This window comes from Jatropha curcas, chromosome 8, assembly GCF_041381405.1.
Source record: "Jatropha curcas cultivar XTBG-Jc1 chromosome 8, XTBG_Jcur_1.0, whole genome shotgun sequence".
Classification (NCBI taxonomy): domain Eukaryota; kingdom Viridiplantae; phylum Streptophyta; class Magnoliopsida; order Malpighiales; family Euphorbiaceae; genus Jatropha; species Jatropha curcas.
The window spans coordinates 3,357,017-3,375,993 of NC_143158.1; the positions used below are offsets into that span (position 1 = coordinate 3,357,017).

Below are 18,977 nucleotides of genomic sequence, written 5' to 3' on the forward strand. Positions count from 1 at the left end.
TCACAGACTTACATATAATATATGCATATCATCTCAGATGTTAACCGAACCATCACAGTAAGAAACAAAAAGAATTGCAAATCAGGCAACTACATTGTTGAATTTTATTATGTAGATCTAAATCCAGGCAAATAAAACCCTGACCATGCTCTGAGCTATGCGACGAACAAAGGACTTTCGCAGAATAGTAAGCATGTCACATATAGCCTGTCCAATCAAATTGGCAACGTGCTATCCTATTTCTCTTCTAATGCCTCAAGAGAGGGATCATATACAAAATTATCACTTTAACTATTATAATTCTTCTTTTTTCTGCTTCTGCTCATACACCAGAGCTTTATCTGGCTGATCTCCTGTGTTCCCAAAAGCCACTACACCAAAAGGTCAACCACATTGGTAACATGCACAAGTGTTCCAGGCATAAGAATCGGTCAATAATATATATTGTGAATCATGTTTTGAAATGATCAAAAACTAAGAAATCCACGAAATTAACTGTTGCTCCACTTGTTCCCAGTTATGAACTTTAGTGACCAGGGGATGACGAACCAAATCGGTCTTGCACCAAGGATATGAGTTCTCATAATCAAAAAGTAGAACCTTAATTCCAGCTTCAGCACATTCAATGGCATATCTTGGGTTGTCATCAATCAGAACTGTTGCACCTAAGGTCCTGACAAATAAAATATAGATATATCTAGCTCAGAAGATACTCATAAACAGAGGTGCTGGCATATTAAAGCCACAATACTACTCTTGTACAGTCAGGATTGGACTTGAATTCTCACTTCTTTCCTCCTTTTTTTTTTTAACCAAGTAGATAGTCCTAGGAATATTCAAGCATACTCAAAGTTGTCAATTGAAATACCTGCATATTTCTGACTTAGGTCTGGACTCTCCGTCCAAAGCAAAATGGTTCCCAAAGTGAATCTCATGAAAAACACCAGGATAGTGCTTCTCTATCCACTCAATTGTGTGATCTTTGATAACATTCTGCCGCGACCTATTCATAATGTTTCAAAAGAAAAATTCAATCCATCTCTAAGTTCATTCATTATGCATGACCAAAAGTAAGATGCTAGGAATACATACGTCACAACAGACAGATTACACAGTCTTGACAACTTATGAAGCACCTTCTGAGCACCTGGGATTGGATATATCCCAGACTTGAAATATGATGTCTTAAAGAATTCATGGACACGAATATTAGCTGCAGCAGAAAGGTCAAGGTTCTGAAGCAATTCAATATTATAATCTTAGAACAAAATAGTGCCTTAATTCTCTTATAATATAATAATCCAAAAAATCAGACAAACAAGGATTTCTCCAACTTGAAAATTATTGCATTAAAAATTTGCAATAGACATTTAACTGAATATATTTGCATAGTAGGATTGAAGATATTCCTCTAGAAATAACACATTTTTTAAGTTTCCAAACGGCATATGTATGTCAATAGGAGTTACTCCCACCACACATCCTTCTCTACTTCTTAATTATGCCATAATAAAAGCTATCCCACAACTTCTAAATAAACCTTTCCAAGATCAACATCCAATAAAAAAAGAGACCACAGTTGACAACTATAATGGGCTGTGGTAATAAGACCATCATAGACTCATTTTCATCATCCAAAATTCTCGAATTTCAAACAAGAACGCACTTTTGAAGGAAAAATTGATGCATCACATGCCAACTAGCATGCCAGTCAAAGTAGGATATCTTTATGGCTGTACCTTCATCATGGGAACATTTCCATATCTGTGACAACAACAGAGTAGGAATTAGAACAGAGATAAGAGAAATGAGTTTGTTTCCAAAAAAATAAATTGTTACAAGAATCAAAATCATAAACAAAAATGCAAAATACAAATTGGATAATTCTAACACTGCAAGAGGAGTTCACAATGAATACATCCATTTTACAACTAGTCTACAACATGATTTCAACGGCCTCAAACAAAATCTAGATTGAAGTATTGAACTAAATAAATAACATCACATATTCACATGTTCTCAAGTTCATGACATGCTGCTTGAAGGCATCAAAAAAGAAGTCATAGCAGTGATAGCACTACCACAATTGATATACGAACCAAAACCCCACAGTTTGTTGTAACCAATCAAAAGGCCACAGGCATGAGTCATGTTGTTCAGTTCAGTCAGTAAACACATTTGGCATTTGGCAAAATAAGTGATTCAAAGCATCTGTCATGAAAAGAGTTGTCAAACAATAGAAACTCATAATGACTCATATATGAAACTACATTTTCATTGAGTTCATAAGCTTTCTGTTAACTTTGCACCAGGAAGTGCCCGGCTTTAGCAAATTATGCTAAAAAAGATGATAAAATTTTATGCCAAGGCAAATTTCAACGTTTATAGTTCCAAAGATTAGACAAAGAATAGTTTACCCATTTCGGCCTCAGATAACTACATAACATATCATGCCACAACTGTTTATAGAAATATGTAAATAATAAAGCTCGAAATGCAATACCTTGAAGAACTCATAAACATGGTATTCTGCCACTGAATGATTAGAAGAATAACGATCAGCAATAAATCTGTTCAAGGCCGATACAAAGTTTCCAAGAACTGCTTACAACGAAGCAGAAGAAATAACAAATAAGAAAAAGAAACTACTTCTGCGTGAATATAGATTCAACAGCGAAACGAACATGCAAAACATCCTTCATCAAAAAAGGATCAGAATGAAGTATTGTAACATTACCAAACCTTTGAAAGCAACACAAAGAATTAGAAACCCAAAAAATCAGATGAACAAGCAGGCGAAATATTAAGTGTTGAGATTTGTGATATACCCTCATCAACATCAACTGCAACAACAATTTTTCCAGTGAGAGGATAATCAGGGAAGCCAAGAGGCTTTCCACCCTGACAAGTCTCATGACCATTTATATATCGAGCACTTGTCTTGCTGCTACTACCATCTTCCAATCGATTCTCGAACTCACGCACCAATTGATTTTGTGGAGCAGCTACTGCACGAGGAGGTTTATGAGAATCAGAGCAACCTATTACCGTTAAACAAACACCGCGTCCTCTGTTTATCCTAAAACCAACACTAGCACTGCCTGTATTGTCAATGGAAACAGTAGTCCTCTTAATAAAAGGGATAATTGAAGAGGAAGGCATAACCGGCTGAGGTAGATTGTGAAATCCCTTGGAGAAAGGATCATTACGGGTTATATAAGCCATGATCAGAGCTTTATAATTGTGACGGTGGTGGCGATGATTTGGGGCAGAGAAATAGTTAGTGAATAACCGGAAGGTGCTTTGCCTCTTTAACATACCTAATAACACTCACATTCCACCATCAACACCCAAAAAAACTGAAAAGTGGAATCTAAATTAACCAATCTCCAAATTACCAAGGAAAAAGAAAAGGGAAATCAATTCTCTAAATTTTTTTTAAAAAACAAAATTACAAAAATCGGAGAAGATCAAGAAAGAAAATATTTTGATTAAAAAGATGAAATGGGTTAATTAAATCACACAGCAATTAATGTAGAAATCTTGAGTATCCCTTTCTCGGTTATCCGTCGCCACTTTTTGGGTAGCAAAACAAGAATGAATCAGTGGTCATAATGTGTTAAAAAATAATTAGAATTAACAAGAATGAAAATCCTAAGATAAAGGGAATTTCTTGTATTCGATTCGAATCAAATCCATTTAAAAAAGAGGGGAGTTGTGATTATCAGTAGAAACGAATATCCAAGAAGAGAAAAAGATAGGTGGGCGGGGAATCGATTGTCTCTTTTTTTTAGTGATACTGAAAGACGCAAGCTTTCTCTCTAACCTGTCTATATAGAAGAAAACATTTGCTTGCGATTAACAACTATTTAATTGTTGGTTAAGGCGTGTAATTTGCCTTAATTTCCTCCTTTTGACATTAAGCTATAGATTCACAGTTCTAAATTTTGAAACCCTAATTTCATTCCCCTATTTCTTTCCTTTGATAAAGATGCTTTTTTTTTTTTTTCTTTACATAAAAAATTCAATGGATTCGAATAATATCTTGATTTAGAAAATAAAAATAGTCTCTTTTGTAAATAAAATTTAAGAAATTTTTGATAATTTTTACGGTGAATAGAAAAGTATATGTGTATATTCATATAATTTCCTATTTTTGTGAAAAAATTTGAATAAAATGCATGGAAGGAAGATTGTCTTAACTAGATTCAAAATTAGCTTTTTATGGGGAAGTGGGCATTGCGACTCACTAGTACCATAGCTTTTTGTGTTTTCAAAACTCAATAACCATGGAAATCACTGCAAATATTGGCTTTAGATAAAAATAATGCTCTGCGTAAAAATTATTTTCCAATCTAATATTATTTTAAAATTATTTATCAATTTAATATTTATTTGGACATAAAGAGAGAGAGAGAGTATTGCACTAAAACCACCGATTAAGTTGTTAATTTCAGTGCAATAGAAAAAATAACTTGTACTGACAAACAGTAAATAAAAAGTAATTATATGAATAAATAATAATTTTTATTTTGTATTGAGACTGCTTATCAAATTAATGGTTCAATACAAAATGAAAATTAATTTTATCAATTTGCTTTTTCATAAAACACACAATTTATTTGGTGGTTTTAGTGCAACTACAGAATATGACCACTAGTCAGCAAAAAGTATATAGAAAAATAGTATTTTGTTAAAAGTCTACCAGATTAATTAATGGTTTCAATAAAAAAAATATTTTTTCACTAAAATACACATATAATCTGGTGGTTTTGGTGCAATGCATTTGATATGTGCAACGAACTAGACGTTAGATTTCATTTCAAGATGCAGAAGTTAGAGCTATAATAATTATTCAATATCTTTTTATCTTATTTTATGATTTCTTAATCTAATTGAATAATAAATTTTGCTCTTATTCCATAATATTTTTTTAATACAGGCAAATGAGTTTCAACATATATATCATAGTTCAACATCACCAATACGTAGAAATTCATCATTCCGTCGAAGATTATTTAGTCTAATCGGCACAATGAATAAAGAAATTCATAACGAAACTCATTATATGCTTTAACTTGCCCCTCCGTCTATAGAGTTCCTCGTGTTCAAACACCAAAAAAACTACAAAGATGAAAGAGACGTAAAATGACATCTAGACGTATTCAGTTGAAGTCCCGCCAGTAGACGATATACCTCAAGTCCTTGCTTCTATGACATACAACTATTATGAATATTATCACGCTAATATGCCAGCACATCATCTTCCGCACCACAACCTGAGCGGAATGTACCATCTGTAGCATTAGAAATGACATTGAATATTCATTACACTCCGATGATGGCAACCCAGTAAATCCATACTTTTTTCTCCGAAATAAGCGAGACAACGCCATTTCAATATACAATACTTACTTTCAATACTTCTGCAGCGTGTTTTGGCACACCTGATGATCTGTATCTCATGCTAGACACTCATTCAATGATTTCTCTGAGATGATGATGGTACTTGAGCAACAGAGTCATCTGACATTTCCTAGCCCATAACAATCATTTATAAATTTGGTTCAAGCTCCTTGCATGAGTGTCAATGTAAATATTGAGCATGTATAATAATATCAAGGTATCAGAAAAAATGCAGTACGCCGAAATCCACGTCATAATAGAAGGCTTCCAAGATGTGCTATAAGATGACATGTGGATAGATATTAATATGATTAATTTTCCATGTATTAGTTATCAATACATGTTTAACATCATACGAATTCAATTCGAAGCACTTTATTACTCTCGTAATTTTTAACTGTGTAAGAAAACTTATATTGTTATTACTTAACTCGAAATAATTGTGAACTAAAACCACTAGATTACAAACGTGTTTTGGTAAAATATTTTGAGCAAATAAATGTTTTTTTTGGTTGAAATCACTAATTAATTTATGGACTCTTAACAAAACATTATTTTCCATGTACTTTTTACTGACTATCACATCTCATAGTTGTATTAAAATCACCTAACAAATTGTGTGTTTTAGTGGAAAAACAATTTGACAACTTAAAATTATATTCTGTATTGCAACTACCAATTGGATTGATGGTTTCAATACAAAATAAAATTATTGTTTATTCATATAACTACTTTTTACTGATTGCTTGTTAGTACTGGTTACTATTTCTATTGCACTAAAACCATCAACTAAATCAGTGGTTTTAGTGCAATATTCTCTATCCATATCAGGACAAATATTATATTGATAAATAGTTTTGAAATGACATTAGATTGAGAATAGTTTTCCAATTAACATTATTTTTATTAAAAGTCCTGTGCGATCATTTTCCTATCTTTTTGAGATTCCAATCCACATTTTGAGTCTTCTTCCTAGAAGATGCTAAGTTTTTTCTTTTTTTGAAAAAAAAAAAAAAAAAAAAGTATGCTGCTGGCTTAGGCCGTAAAGAGTTCCAATAAGAATTTATCTTATTTTGGTAGTTTGGCAGATGTTTGTAAATTTGTGATGGATAAATTTAACAATATAAACCAAGTTGCAAAGTTTTGAAATTCTGACGGTCACGGATTTAGAATTTTTTATTTAAATGAGCGTTAATAATAAAAAATAAAGGATCAATTATATTACATATATAATTTAATTCTTACATAAAAATTATTTTAAATAACAGATTTAATAATGGATTACATTTATTTTATGCTCTCTATTCTTGAAATAAATTTATTTTATTCTCTCAATTGTTATTATTTGCTTAAAAAAATCAGTAATTTAGAATTTTGATATTACTATATGATCAAAAATTTGAATAATTATTTTTTTTCAAAAGAGTTTTAAATAATTATATTACTCTAAAAGTGATTTCAAACGCACTAATTTTATTTATGATGATACTCGGACCCACCTCTGCTCCATACCCGACGGGTTGACTGTGGTTGGTCCAGCAGTGTGAGCGGGTTGGGTCATTAGGTTACAGAGTAGCCCAATACAGATCAAATTTAAGCCAAAGGCCCAAATTTATTGTATTACTAATAATTTTATTTTCCAGGAAAAATTGGATTTTCTCGGCGTTTCTTGTTGGGAAGGTCAGAGAGATTCCATTCTATATATGCAAAGAGATCGAGCTCTCTCTGCTAAGAACACAAGTAAAAACACTTAAGACAGCAAACAAATTCAGTATCATTACCGAATTATTTTCTTCTGTTCCTTAAAAACATCAATCTCGAAAGTTGTTTCTGAAGTTTTTAAGATTTGAATCGAATGGCACCTGCGGCGACTCAAGAAGATGATGAGATAATCAAGGACGAGAAGAATCCTCGTCCTCTTGATGAAGACGATATTGCCCTCCTCAAGACCTATGTATGCATCTATTAATTTTCTCTCTCATTATTTTTTGTTTTTCAATTTTTTTTCTGATTCTGTTTATTTAAAATTTTCTGGATTATGCAGGGTTTAGGTCCATATTCAAACAGCATTAAGAAAGAGGAGAAGGAAATCAAGGAACTGGCTAAGAAGATCAATGACCTCTGTGGTATTTTTAATTTAAAATTTTGTTAATTGTAAATCAAATTTTCGGTTGTGGAAAAAGGAACCGAAACCTAGCAGTTCAAGCTGTTTGCTTTATGGGTTACCGTTTTCGTAATGTAAAGTTGTTTTCTCTTTGCTGAATTATTCAATTTATTGCCTGAATAAGCTTCATAGTTAAGTATATTTATATGTTAAGCATAAGCATTGGATCTGAGATTCTTGTGAATGTTATAATATTACTCTACTTTGGGTAGATAATGTGCGTTATGTGATGGAACTGCTTCGTTTTCTATCTTAAAAAGGGGTTATTTATGCGGGGTAACTTGTTCTAAATGTATAACAGTGGCCTCCGTTTGCCAATAGGTATCAAGGAATCGGACACTGGGTTAGCTGCACCAAGTCAGTGGGATCTTGTTTCTGATAAGCAAATGATGCAGGAGGAGCAACCTCTTCAAGTATGAAGATTTGTAATTTTTATTACTTGAATAAAAATCATAGTAATATTTCTGCATTTTCTTTTGAAGCATTGGGGAACAATCTGACAGCTGCTACTTTCTCTGATAGGTTGCAAGGTGTACTAAAATCATTAATCCAAATACGGATGATGCCAAGTATGTCATAAATGTCAAGCAAATTGCTAAGGTGTGTGTATTACTTTCTCCTCAGTTTCTTATACGTAAAAAATTGAAGATGATGATAACAATGATATTTTTTGAATTTATATTGGTTATTTGATGGATGCAAATATAAAATGCGTGTTTCAATTGCTGACATTTTATCATGATCCCTGTTTTTGAAAATTAGATTAGGAAGGTCTGTATGTCAAACACTGAAACTGGTTAATGGTTCTTGTTGCTTAGCAATGTTTCTTTTCAAACACCACTCTAACATTTTGTGTGGCTTTCTAATTCTAGTTTGTGGTTGGACTTGGTGACAAAGTCTCTCCTACTGATATAGAAGAAGGCATGCGAGTGGGGTAGGTTATTCTTTTTAACCTCTTTACTCAAATCTTTGCACATTTCAAATGTTTCAGCACCATGATTGTGAACTTTGAATAATCAGTCTATAGATTTTTATGTTTTTTCAGAGTTTTGATGTGGAAGTACTGACCTTTCTACCTTTGCAGAGTTGATCGCAACAAGTACCAGATTCAGATTCCCTTGCCTCCGAAGATTGATCCCAGTGTTACAATGATGACTGTAGAAGAAAAGCCTGATGTAACATATAATGATGTTGGTGGCTGTAAAGAGCAGATCGAAAAGATGAGAGAAGTACGTATGCTAAACATACATTTATCTTTCCATGGTATTTTTGTTGACAGTTTACCTATTTTGCTCTCAAACAGCATTTAATTTATAGTGTGATCTTTCTCTAGGTCGTGGAGCTTCCCATGCTTCATCCAGAGAAATTTGTGAAACTTGGAATTGATCCTCCTAAGGGTGTCTTATGCTATGGTCCTCCTGGAACTGGCAAAACTCTTTTGGCCAGAGCTGTGGCCAACAGAACTGATGCATGTTTTATTCGTGTTATTGGAAGTGAACTTGTTCAAAAATATGTTGGTGAGGGTGCCCGCATGGTTCGGGAACTTTTCCAGGTCAGACCAGTCTGATGACTTTATGATTTATTGAACAAAACTCTTCCGTTATTTGTAGTTAATTGACGTTTGATTTCATTGTAGATGGCACGGTCAAAGAAGGCCTGCATAGTCTTTTTTGATGAAGTTGATGCAATAGGTGGTGCTCGTTTTGATGACGGTGTGGGTGGGGATAATGAGGTTCAGCGTACAATGCTTGAAATTGTCAATCAGCTTGACGGTTTTGATGCTCGAGGAAACATCAAAGTCTTGATGGCAACGAACAGGTATGTTTTCCACTTACTAACCGTGTATTTATCTACTAGTTTATGTTGTCCCTCCTGCTAACAAATTGTATCAGCATGCACTTTATATTGTTTGGTGTTGTAATATGTTCTACTGTTTGCAGACCTGATACACTTGATCCAGCATTGTTGCGTCCAGGGAGACTGGATCGTAAGGTTGAGTTTGGGTTACCGGATTTGGAGAGCAGGGCACAGATTTTTAAGATCCATACAAGAACTATGAATTGTGAGAGAGATATTCGTTTTGAGCTCCTTGCACGTCTTTGTCCAAATTCCACTGGTATGTGTGCTTTCCAAAAAAAGTCGGCATGAGAGAGATTTCTCTGCTTTATATAAAGGGGGATCCTATCAATTGAACATTAAAAAAAAAAAAAAAAAAAAAAAAATCCTACTTGTTTGTAATCATTGTAAAGAGAGATTACATGCATATAGTTTGCTCACCACTGACCATTCAACAGTTTTTGATCTGCTTACATTCGATTTTTTAAACCCTTTCTACCTTGGATATTTATGCAGGAGCTGACATTAGGAGTGTCTGCACTGAGGCTGGGATGTATGCCATTAGGGCACGCAGGAAGACAGTAACTGAGAAAGACTTTCTGGATGCAGTAAACAAAGTCATCAAGGGGTATCAAAAGTTCAGTGCAACCCCTAAGTACATGGTCTACAATTAAGGAAGACGCAGTATTTAGGAATTTACAAATGTATTTCTTGTTAGAATTGTGCTTATTCGAATCTCATTTATACAACATTATTCTGGTTTTACATCAAGTTTTGGTTCCATTGGAAACAGTAACTGTATGTCATTTGTTTTCTTCGTGTTTAAGTGTTGGCCTTTATGGTATTTTGGTCAGTTATTTTTGGACTTGTGAAAAAGCAAATTACACCCGTTAACTCTGTAATTTGAGAAGCACGTGCCATTTTTTTTATTCCCCACTTTAGAGCGAGAGACTTAACTATTAGCCATATGTTAGGTACTACCCTGCATTTAGGAGTTCTAATAAAAAAACAGAGTAAACTTATTTAGATTGATTAGAAAAACAGAGTAAACTTATTTAGATTGATTAGAAAAAGGACAAGGAATTGGCAAATCATGAATACGTGTTTTTATGTTTTACATTGATGGATAAAATAGTCAACAGAATTTATGATGCTTGTAAGGAAGCTGGACAACTACATTAAAAAAATTTCAAAAAAAAAATCTGGGATGAATGTTCATGAAACTCAGAAAACACCACAAATTGTCGACAGCAGCAGCAACATCAGAAGGCCTATTATAGATGTTTGCATTCTTGGAGCCGATGAACGAGGAGAAGCTGCAGTCTCGTGCTTACCTAAATCGATCATGATCTCGAATCTACAACTACCTTGAGATGGATCAAGATTTGTAATAGTTGACAAGTTATTAAATGAACAAGTACCTTTCCTCTGATCCATAGTCTGGAAGTACATGTTAAAAGCATAAGAAGCATTCTTTCTAACATCTAACCCACCACAAGAGGATCCATATCCAAGACTGGTGCAATCTGCGTAGGAGCAGGCATAGTTGATGCTGTTAGCCAAATTAGGGTCTGCAATATTGGCGTCCGGAGACATTATACACCACTGCCTGGCTAAATACTTGACACCTTTTGCTGGTACTAAAGTTTTTCCACCACCCATATCTAATTGGTACTTGAGAGCACCATCAAAGTAGAAAATACCCCAATGCCTCTCAAAATTCCCAGGATCTACACTTTTGGTATCTTCATCCAGAAGTGAAAACAGGTAAACATCAGGTAGATTCTTTCTTTTAGGAGTGCCTTGGCCTTGGAATATTCTGTTAAGAAGGCCTTGATTGAATCTTTGAGCATACACTGCATTGGCGCTAGGATCTCCATCTGTTGGCCACCCAACCTCACCAATTATTACAGGCATTGATGGAAAGCCATTCTTTTCGAGAGCTGTAATTAGGGTATCAAAGTTTGCCTCAAAAACATTAGTATAAGCTATTGAACCATCAACAACTGGGGCAGCACTGCCATTGAAAAAGGCATATTCTTTGGGGAAGTTTGGATCAGCATTAAGACTAAGGAAAGGGTAAATGTTGATTGTGAGAGGAGAGGAACTGTCACTTAGGAATTTTATGATGGAGATCATAAGGTCATGGATATCGGATCGAAAATTCCCACCAGAAGGCAAGCCTGTGTCTGTCTGATAAACATCTGCATTTAGTGGCACTGTAACTTTTACTTGTTTGCCTAAGCCAGCTTTGATTAATGCTGCTTGAATATTTTTTAGTGCTGGAAATGTTGTTTGAAGATATTTGTCCGTGTAGGTCTTGAGGAAAGGCTCATTCCCTACAGCTACATACCTGAAAGTGGAACAAGTCAGCATAAATCATCAATCTCAGATGAAATAATTCATAAATGAGTTCATATAGATACAGGAGAATGGAACAAAAGTTTCATACAACCGGCTCCAACTAGTTTGGAATTAAGACTTAATATTTGTCTTTTTGTCCTCAAAATTAACAGAATATAAACTTTTCCTAAAGCATCTTGAAAAAGAAGATTCAAGGGAATTTTTTTATTTTTACCTGATATCCACTCCATGTTTGGATATATAATCTGAAACATTCTGTTGAACCCAGTTGATAGCAGCCTGAACACTACTTGAAAGAGGTCCCAATAAATCATTTGGTATTCCAACCATAACTTGGATACCAGAATGCCCTAAAGCCTTCAAAGCACCAGGATCAGCTTCAAATAACTTAACTTTGTCAAAGCCATTCTCCTTCAAAAGCCGGACCACTATGCTAGGTTGTAGAGGGTGAGTTGTTTGTGTTCCCCAGTTGCAAGCTAGCCCTTTCACCTCCTTAAATAGCCCTTGACCAATAATTAAGCACAACAACAAGAACCATAACATGTTATGATTATGACCCATGCCTCTTTCTTTTTTTTAGCACATGCAATTGAGAGATTTCTTGGGTTTTTGAGTTTGTGTTTCTCAATTCTATTTATAGGGGAGAAATAATGTTATCCTTTAAGGGAAGAAAAGAGAAAGGCATTACATAAAGATTCAACAAGGAATGGGATTCCAAGGAAAAACCAAGTTGAATAATTAAGAACCTGTAATATTTTTTGGGTTGGGTGATGTATATATCAAAGAAAGGAATTGAGTGTGCATGATGCTGTAATGTAGATTATTTGTTTTGAAAAAAACCCAAAAAGAAGGAACTAGGAATTTACCCTTTTTCCCAACTGGGATTTTTGTCTGGTTTGTGCCAAAAGTTTTGTTATAAAAGTTTTCTTTCTGCCTTAGTCTTCACTTATCGTTTCTAGCTTTTTCTAATACCTTGCATTTCTGACATAAGGATTATTATGAAGAGGGAATGGACTTCCTTAATCCAGTGAAATCCTTTAATCATTGACAGGTGACGTGTTGGGCCTCAATTGGCCATGATTATTCTTCAGTCTTGGGCCATTTGATGTCTTGGCCCATGATTTCAACATGATGAAATTTAGCCATCCAATTTGAAATAAATTAATGCCATTGGAGATGGAAACGGAATTAGTACTACTTCTTATCCATAATATTGGTCATATTGAAATTTTATATTTTTTAAAAAAATTATTAAATTATTTTAAATTATAATAAATTATTGAATAAATTGACTATATTACTCTTAATTTGATACTAATTTTCTAAAAAAACTATTAAATTGAAGTAATAATTATTAGTTGTATACAAAGAATAAATATGAAAAAAAATATTTATTACTTCTCGAAACCACAAATATGATAAGTATTTTAAAATCAATTATTTTATCAAATGTAAACAAATATTATAGAACGAATATAGTATTTTTAAGAATTAAATATGTTTTCATCGGTCTATTACGCTTTTGATTTTGAGGTAGTTAATTTTTTAATTAAATTAAAAAGATAAATTACCTGCAATGTGTGAAAATTATTATGCAATTTCACCTTAATGCCTTATCTTATTCTTATATATATATATATATATATATATATATATATATATATATATATATGGAGTCTCTTACAAGTTACAAGGAATTTCCCTTTGGAAAAGTAATTTAAGATCCAAAAAAAAAAAAAGCAACTACCAGAAGAGTACATTTGACGGAGATGTCGGTGACTGAACTTAGCCGTCCCAAAAAGGAAACACAGATCCGCTGCTGACCCCTCCCTTATTTGACATTATCCTTTAGAATTTTTATGGGTCCCTTTTATATAATACCTTCTTTATTATTAATTATTAATTATTAATTATTAATTGTTGGTCTCGTCTCCTTCTCAAACATCACATATGTTTTTCAATTTTTTTTTTTATTATCTATCATTCATCCAATTTGAAAAGCCAAAAAAACAAAACAAAAATCATTCATTCTTTTCTTTCCTCTTGAATGAAAAAAATAATTGTTGTACAAAAAGTTTTACATGAAGACAATACTTTAAATGATTGCAGCCACTAATTTTAAAATAATTATTTATTTTGGTAATAAATTTTAAAAGAAGTTTTAAGCAATATAAGTTTAAATTTAATTTTTCACTCAAATAACTATTTTATAAAATATAATTTTAATCGTGTGTAATATATCATTATTCTAACATTGTATTTTTTATGAAAAAAAAGTTGAAGTATTTTTTATTTTCTATATAATAACTTGTCTATCTAATTTTTTGTATGAAATCAAATAAAAAAAAATTCGTGTTTTAGAGGGTGATTGATATAATTACTTATATTTTAACTTTTGACTTAAAATATATTTTTTAATCCATTTAGATAAGTAGCTATATGTGTTTGGTAAAATTATTTAAAAATTATTCAAATGTTTGGTTAATAAATAAATAACACTAACTCAATTTGTTACAATTACTAAAAGAATAGATTAATTAAATAGGAAGTCAAAAAAATTTGCAAATAAGGCAATGTTGTTATTTTGAAAAATTAGTAAGATAATATAATATTTTATTTGATAAAAATTATATTTAAAATAAGTAAATATTCATAAGTAAGGGTGTGTTTGACTTGGTTAAAACTATATGGTAACTCGTAATTATCTTGGTTGGCTTAATAATATAAGACAAGATAATTGAAATCTCAGCATTTTTTAAAAATAAAGTTAAAGATTTTGTGTTTGGATTGAAATTTGTGCATTTTCCATTTAAATAACATTAAATAAAATTAAATCATTTCCTTGTAGAGCAACATTAGCATGAGAAAGCTGCTGTAGCATTTGCTGCTTATAGTCTAAAGAGTTGTTCACATAATACTGGGTTGGTAGAATAAATAGGCAAAATCCCGGCTTTATCGCTGAGTGAGTCAATGGGTGTCTTTTAGATTTTGACAATCTGCCTCCCTATCTTTGCTGCTTCTGTTGTTTGTTGGTTTATTGAAGAGAAAAGAAGGGATTTTTTTTTTTTTTTTTTTTTCCGTTTTTCCTTCTAAATGCTCCTTTTGGAACTGAAGAGATGCTTTGTCTAAAAGCAGAAGTCCTCGATGACCACGAATCCAACAATACCACTAGTATTTCTACTAGTACCAACAATGGCGCTGCGGGGTTTGGGTTTATACTGCCGATGAATTTGTAAGACCAGCATTACAGTAGTATACATTACTCTCTATATATGTATCTATCTTCACTTATTTCAGGAAAAGAAAAAGATGTTTTTCTTTTTTTTTTTTTTTTTTGGGAAATTGATTTTATGAGTAGAATGTGTTTATTGATTATGTAATTGATTTGAATGTGGTTATTGATTATGAATAGGGGAAGTTCTATTCATAAATATTTATGGAGGAGTGGTAGGTTGTCTGCTCGATCTATTTCTTCTGGAGATGGGTCTCCTTCTTCAATTTCTGATTTTGAGGTACTGCATTTTTTGTTTAAACTATTTGTAAACATTTACTTATTGCCATGGAATATCTAATGCTATTGCTGTGGGAAGTGAACCCTTTACTCTTAGATCCTCGATCCTTTTAAGTGAAGTTGATCTGTTGTTTGCATTTGATTATTATAATCTTCTGCCGTTTGGTTGCTTCTATTTCTAGTTTTGCTGTAATTAGCGTTTTATAAGTTCATGCCCTTGTCTTAATGGAAACTATAACCGTATCTATTATGCTATTATTCTACTCTCCATCTTGTTATGGTCCTTTAGGATTCACAACTCCCCTTTCTTGTCCCTTTGTTAGAAGTTCACATTTTTGTTTCTGAACCATATTTTGACTTTCTTCAGGATATTAAATCCCTGGGCAAAATAAGTGGAAAAATGAATGGTGGGAACACGTCTTTTTACAGATACCAGCTTGAGGAAGATGTAAGTGAACTCAATACAGACTCAATTTTATTTTATTTATTTTTTAATTTTATCTGAATTTGAGTGGATTTATCATTACTTGGTAAGTGTGTAATTGATATCTGGCCTTCTCAGGTAAAGAAGTTGCAACAACAGTTGCAAGAAGAGATTAATTTGCGCCTAGCTCTAGCAAGTGCTGTTGACCACACTGATTCATCCTTCTCAGGTTCACCTTGTCACCTACCAGATAAGGTCAACATCCCCAATTTTTTTTTCTTTTCATATACATATCTTTTTCTTTCTCTTATATCAAACTTCTTAGTTTTATTTTGTTGCTTTTTTTTTTTTTCTTTTCCCAATTTAAGTCATACCATGATGTGGTTTGCAGGCCCAAGAGCTTTTAGATAGCATAGCTATTCTGGAGATAACTGTATCAAAGCTTGAACAAGAATCGGTTGCCTTAAAATGTCAACTTAGTCAGGAGAGAAATGAGCGTCATCTTGCTGAGTACCATTTAAGGCATTTGCCCTGTCCAGTATCATCACCAGTTGACAACTCTCAGGCTTGTTTAACAGAACTGGTATGCTCTTATTGCTGGCTTCCTTTGCAATTTTGTTTGATTAAACATGGACTCGTGGATAGCTTATTAGGAGCAAATTATATCCTTTTGGTCAGTCATCGGAGTGCTATTCTCCTGATTGAAAAGTTAGGTGTAATTGAGAAGCAGAAGAATTTAATAGGCTATAATTTTGTTGCAGATCAGGAGACCTTGCAGTGGAGAGAAAGTACAAGGGAAAGTGGAGGATAAGCCCCCCAAGTCCGATGTAAATGGAAATCTGAATCGAGTTCATCTTGTTGACAGACTTTGGCACCACCCTAACCGACTTTCTGAAGAAATGGTCTTGTGCATGAGAGATATATTTATCTTCTTAGCAGATTCTTCCAAGCTCACTTCTTCTGAGGGTATGGCCTCACCATATTCACCGCAGGGGCACCTCTCCTACTCTTCTTTGGCATCTTTCTCAGACTCACCAATAATGAATTCATTTATGAAGAGTCCGTCAATTGACGTGGAAAATGGTTCTGATGACACTGCAAGATATTGCAAGCTGGATCCATATAGTGTTCCTGGTAAAGTAGATTGGATACAAGGCGTTGGAGCCTACAGTACGGCAGTTGAGGTCTCATGGTTATCTGTTGGAAAGAAAGAACTTGAATATGCTTCTGGGGCTCTCAAAAGATTTAGGTTCATTACTATACTTAGTCTTACTATTTAAGATCCTCCTACTCCTTGTATCCAATGAGGTATTTTTACCCACTCTATAAGAGCTTGAAGCACTACAATATTGGTGTTTTGGTTCTTGCTCTTAGGAGCTGACTTTGCAAAAATTCGTTGGTCTAGTTACCTTTCAAAATCCTGCTTATCCTTTACTCGCAATTATTATTTTAAACTTCTTCAATTGAGGTTGCTGATATATTTGTGCATGCTACATAGGTTCCTGGTCGAGCAGCTAGCTGAAGTTGACCCATCTCACCTGTCTTGCAATGAGAAGCTGGCATTTTGGATTAATGTGTATAATGCTTTGATCATGCATGTAATTCCTTTTCCATACTTTACATTACCATTCTCCGATTCATGCATCTTAGCCAACCTCTATCCGTTTATTCTTCCATTTCCAAGATCTAATCCACCTATCTCATTCAATGTGTATATCACTATAGCATCGCCGTGCTAAAAATTGGACACTTGGCCTTGGAAAGACCCGAGCATTCTAGATCACTTTTTGCATCTATAGGCCAACTTGATTGATAGATAGATATATTACTAAGATTTCAACACCTTTGATGATGATATTTGCTGCTTTATATCTCTAATTGTTTCTACTTGCTTTTCTTGCTGCTATTATTTTCAGGCCTTTCTAGCTTATGGCATTCCCAGAAGTGATATTAAATTATTCTCCTTAATGCAGAAGGTTTGATGTTATAGTTCAATTGCTGGTGTTATTTTCCTTTTTCCCTTCTATTTTATGTTTGAAACCAATGTGAACAAAACGGTATGCTGGCTGCAGGCTGCTTACACCATCGGAGGTCACTCATTCAGTGCTGCCGACATTGAGTTCATCATTCTGAAGATGAAACCTCCAGCTCATCGCCCACAAATAGTAAGTTACATATTATGTGCATGATTCCCCCAGCTTCCCCTGCTAAATACAGCCTGTAATGCTTGTGGCAAGGCTTGCTGACTCATTGATCCAATTTTCTTTTTTGCCTGACCTTTCACTTTAGAGGTCCCACCAAGTAGGTGGCATGGCATAATTCAAAATGTTTAGGCGCTGTTTGATCTTTTACGATGATGTGATCTAACATTCTAATTTGACATCCTTAACCTTAATATCAGGCCTTGCTACTCGCTCTTCAAAAATTTAAGGTAACTGAGGAGCAGAACTTTTCTATCGATCAACCTGAGCCTCTCCTGGCTTTTGCTCTGAGTTGTGGAATGCATTCTTCACCAGCAGTGAGTACTCTGCCATCTTGTTTCCTTTTGTTTAAAATGGAGCAAAAATTTCAGCAAGAATGCAACTAATGTATGAAAAGAAATTAGAATAAACAAGGCATGATAATGTTTGTGAATATACGAAGAGGTAAAATATTTTCTTATTTGATTGCTTTTTTACTTGTAATCAGGTGCGAGTCTTCACTCCTGGAAATGTGAACGAGTTGCTTAAAACTTCATTGAAGGATTATGTGCAAGCGTCTGTTGGTATAAGTAGTAAGGGTAAACTGTTGGTGCCAAAGTTGTTGTATTGTTTTGCCAAAGGCACAGTGGATGACTTACAGTTGCCTGAGTGGATTTGCCAGTTCCTCTCGCCAGAGCAAGCAGCTATGGTTAAAGATTGTTCATCTAACCACAAATGGAGGCTCCTTGGCTCTAAAAGCTTCTCTGTCCTGCATTTTGATTCAAGGTTCCGCTTTCTTTTCATATTGTAGAACTGGAGGAAGGTTCAGAAAATATAAACAAGTCAATCAATTTACCCAGAAAGATTGGAGATTTGCCACAGGAGAAGATTTTGACAAGCCTAATGCTTAAAGATGCTGTTGGCCAACTTATTGACTGCTTTAGATAGGGAATTTATGAAGATTTTTTTTGTACAGTTAGAGATCCCGACAATAAATTTTTTTTTTCTTAATTGCAGAATCTAAGTAGATTTCGAACGACTTGCACATTTACAAGAATGAGATTTTAATTGACGAATTATTGCCCGAAACGA

The 18,977-nt window shown here is 33.7% G+C and overlaps 4 protein-coding genes across 5 annotated transcripts; 2 read left to right on the forward strand and 2 right to left on the reverse strand.

The window, feature by feature from the left end:
• Positions 1 to 74: 74 nt before the first annotated feature.
• LOC105638038 (Haloacid dehalogenase-like hydrolase (HAD) superfamily protein) lies at positions 75 to 3,988 on the reverse strand. 2 transcript variants are annotated; one of them, XM_012221752.4, is made up of 7 exons: positions 2,829 to 3,988; positions 2,504 to 2,601; positions 1,740 to 1,764; positions 1,093 to 1,213; positions 869 to 1,003; positions 497 to 673; positions 75 to 371 (listed from the first exon to the last, which is right to left on the reverse strand). In XM_012221752.4, exons 1-7 carry the CDS (start codon positions 3,316 to 3,318, stop codon positions 338 to 340), a joined length of 1,080 nt encoding a protein of 359 aa, XP_012077142.1. In that variant the 5' UTR covers positions 3,319 to 3,988; the 3' UTR covers positions 75 to 337. The 2 variants fall into 2 exon arrangements, with proteins under 2 accessions (XP_012077142.1, XP_089580882.1); XM_089724756.1 differs by having other exon boundaries at positions 75 to 673; positions 2,829 to 3,985.
• A 3,062-nt stretch (positions 3,989 to 7,050) lies between these two features.
• LOC149494007 (26S proteasome regulatory subunit 7-like) lies at positions 7,051 to 10,263 on the forward strand. The gene is made up of 10 exons (XM_089724850.1): positions 7,051 to 7,360; positions 7,451 to 7,532; positions 7,892 to 7,983; positions 8,093 to 8,170; positions 8,443 to 8,504; positions 8,655 to 8,799; positions 8,904 to 9,122; positions 9,207 to 9,388; positions 9,511 to 9,686; positions 9,923 to 10,263. Exons 1-10 carry the CDS (start codon positions 7,262 to 7,264, stop codon positions 10,078 to 10,080), a joined length of 1,293 nt encoding a protein of 430 aa, XP_089580976.1. The 5' UTR covers positions 7,051 to 7,261; the 3' UTR covers positions 10,081 to 10,263.
• A 226-nt stretch (positions 10,264 to 10,489) lies between these two features.
• LOC149494008 (glucan endo-1,3-beta-glucosidase 5-like) lies at positions 10,490 to 12,689 on the reverse strand. Its single transcript, XM_089724849.1, has 2 exons — positions 11,985 to 12,689; positions 10,490 to 11,759 (listed from the first exon to the last, which is right to left on the reverse strand). The coding sequence occupies exons 1-2, from the start codon at positions 12,329 to 12,331 to the stop codon at positions 10,631 to 10,633; spliced, it is 1,476 nt and encodes a 491-aa protein (XP_089580975.1). The 5' UTR covers positions 12,332 to 12,689; the 3' UTR covers positions 10,490 to 10,630.
• Positions 12,690 to 14,626: 1,937 nt separating this feature from the next.
• LOC149494009 (rho GTPase-activating protein) lies at positions 14,627 to 18,974 on the forward strand. Its single transcript, XM_089724848.1, has 11 exons — positions 14,627 to 15,002; positions 15,183 to 15,282; positions 15,649 to 15,729; positions 15,844 to 15,960; positions 16,097 to 16,288; positions 16,467 to 16,954; positions 17,204 to 17,303; positions 17,622 to 17,681; positions 17,778 to 17,870; positions 18,107 to 18,223; positions 18,394 to 18,974. The coding sequence occupies exons 1-11, from the start codon at positions 14,887 to 14,889 to the stop codon at positions 18,694 to 18,696; spliced, it is 1,767 nt and encodes a 588-aa protein (XP_089580974.1). The 5' UTR covers positions 14,627 to 14,886; the 3' UTR covers positions 18,697 to 18,974.
• The last annotated feature ends 3 nt before the right edge of the window (positions 18,975 to 18,977 follow it).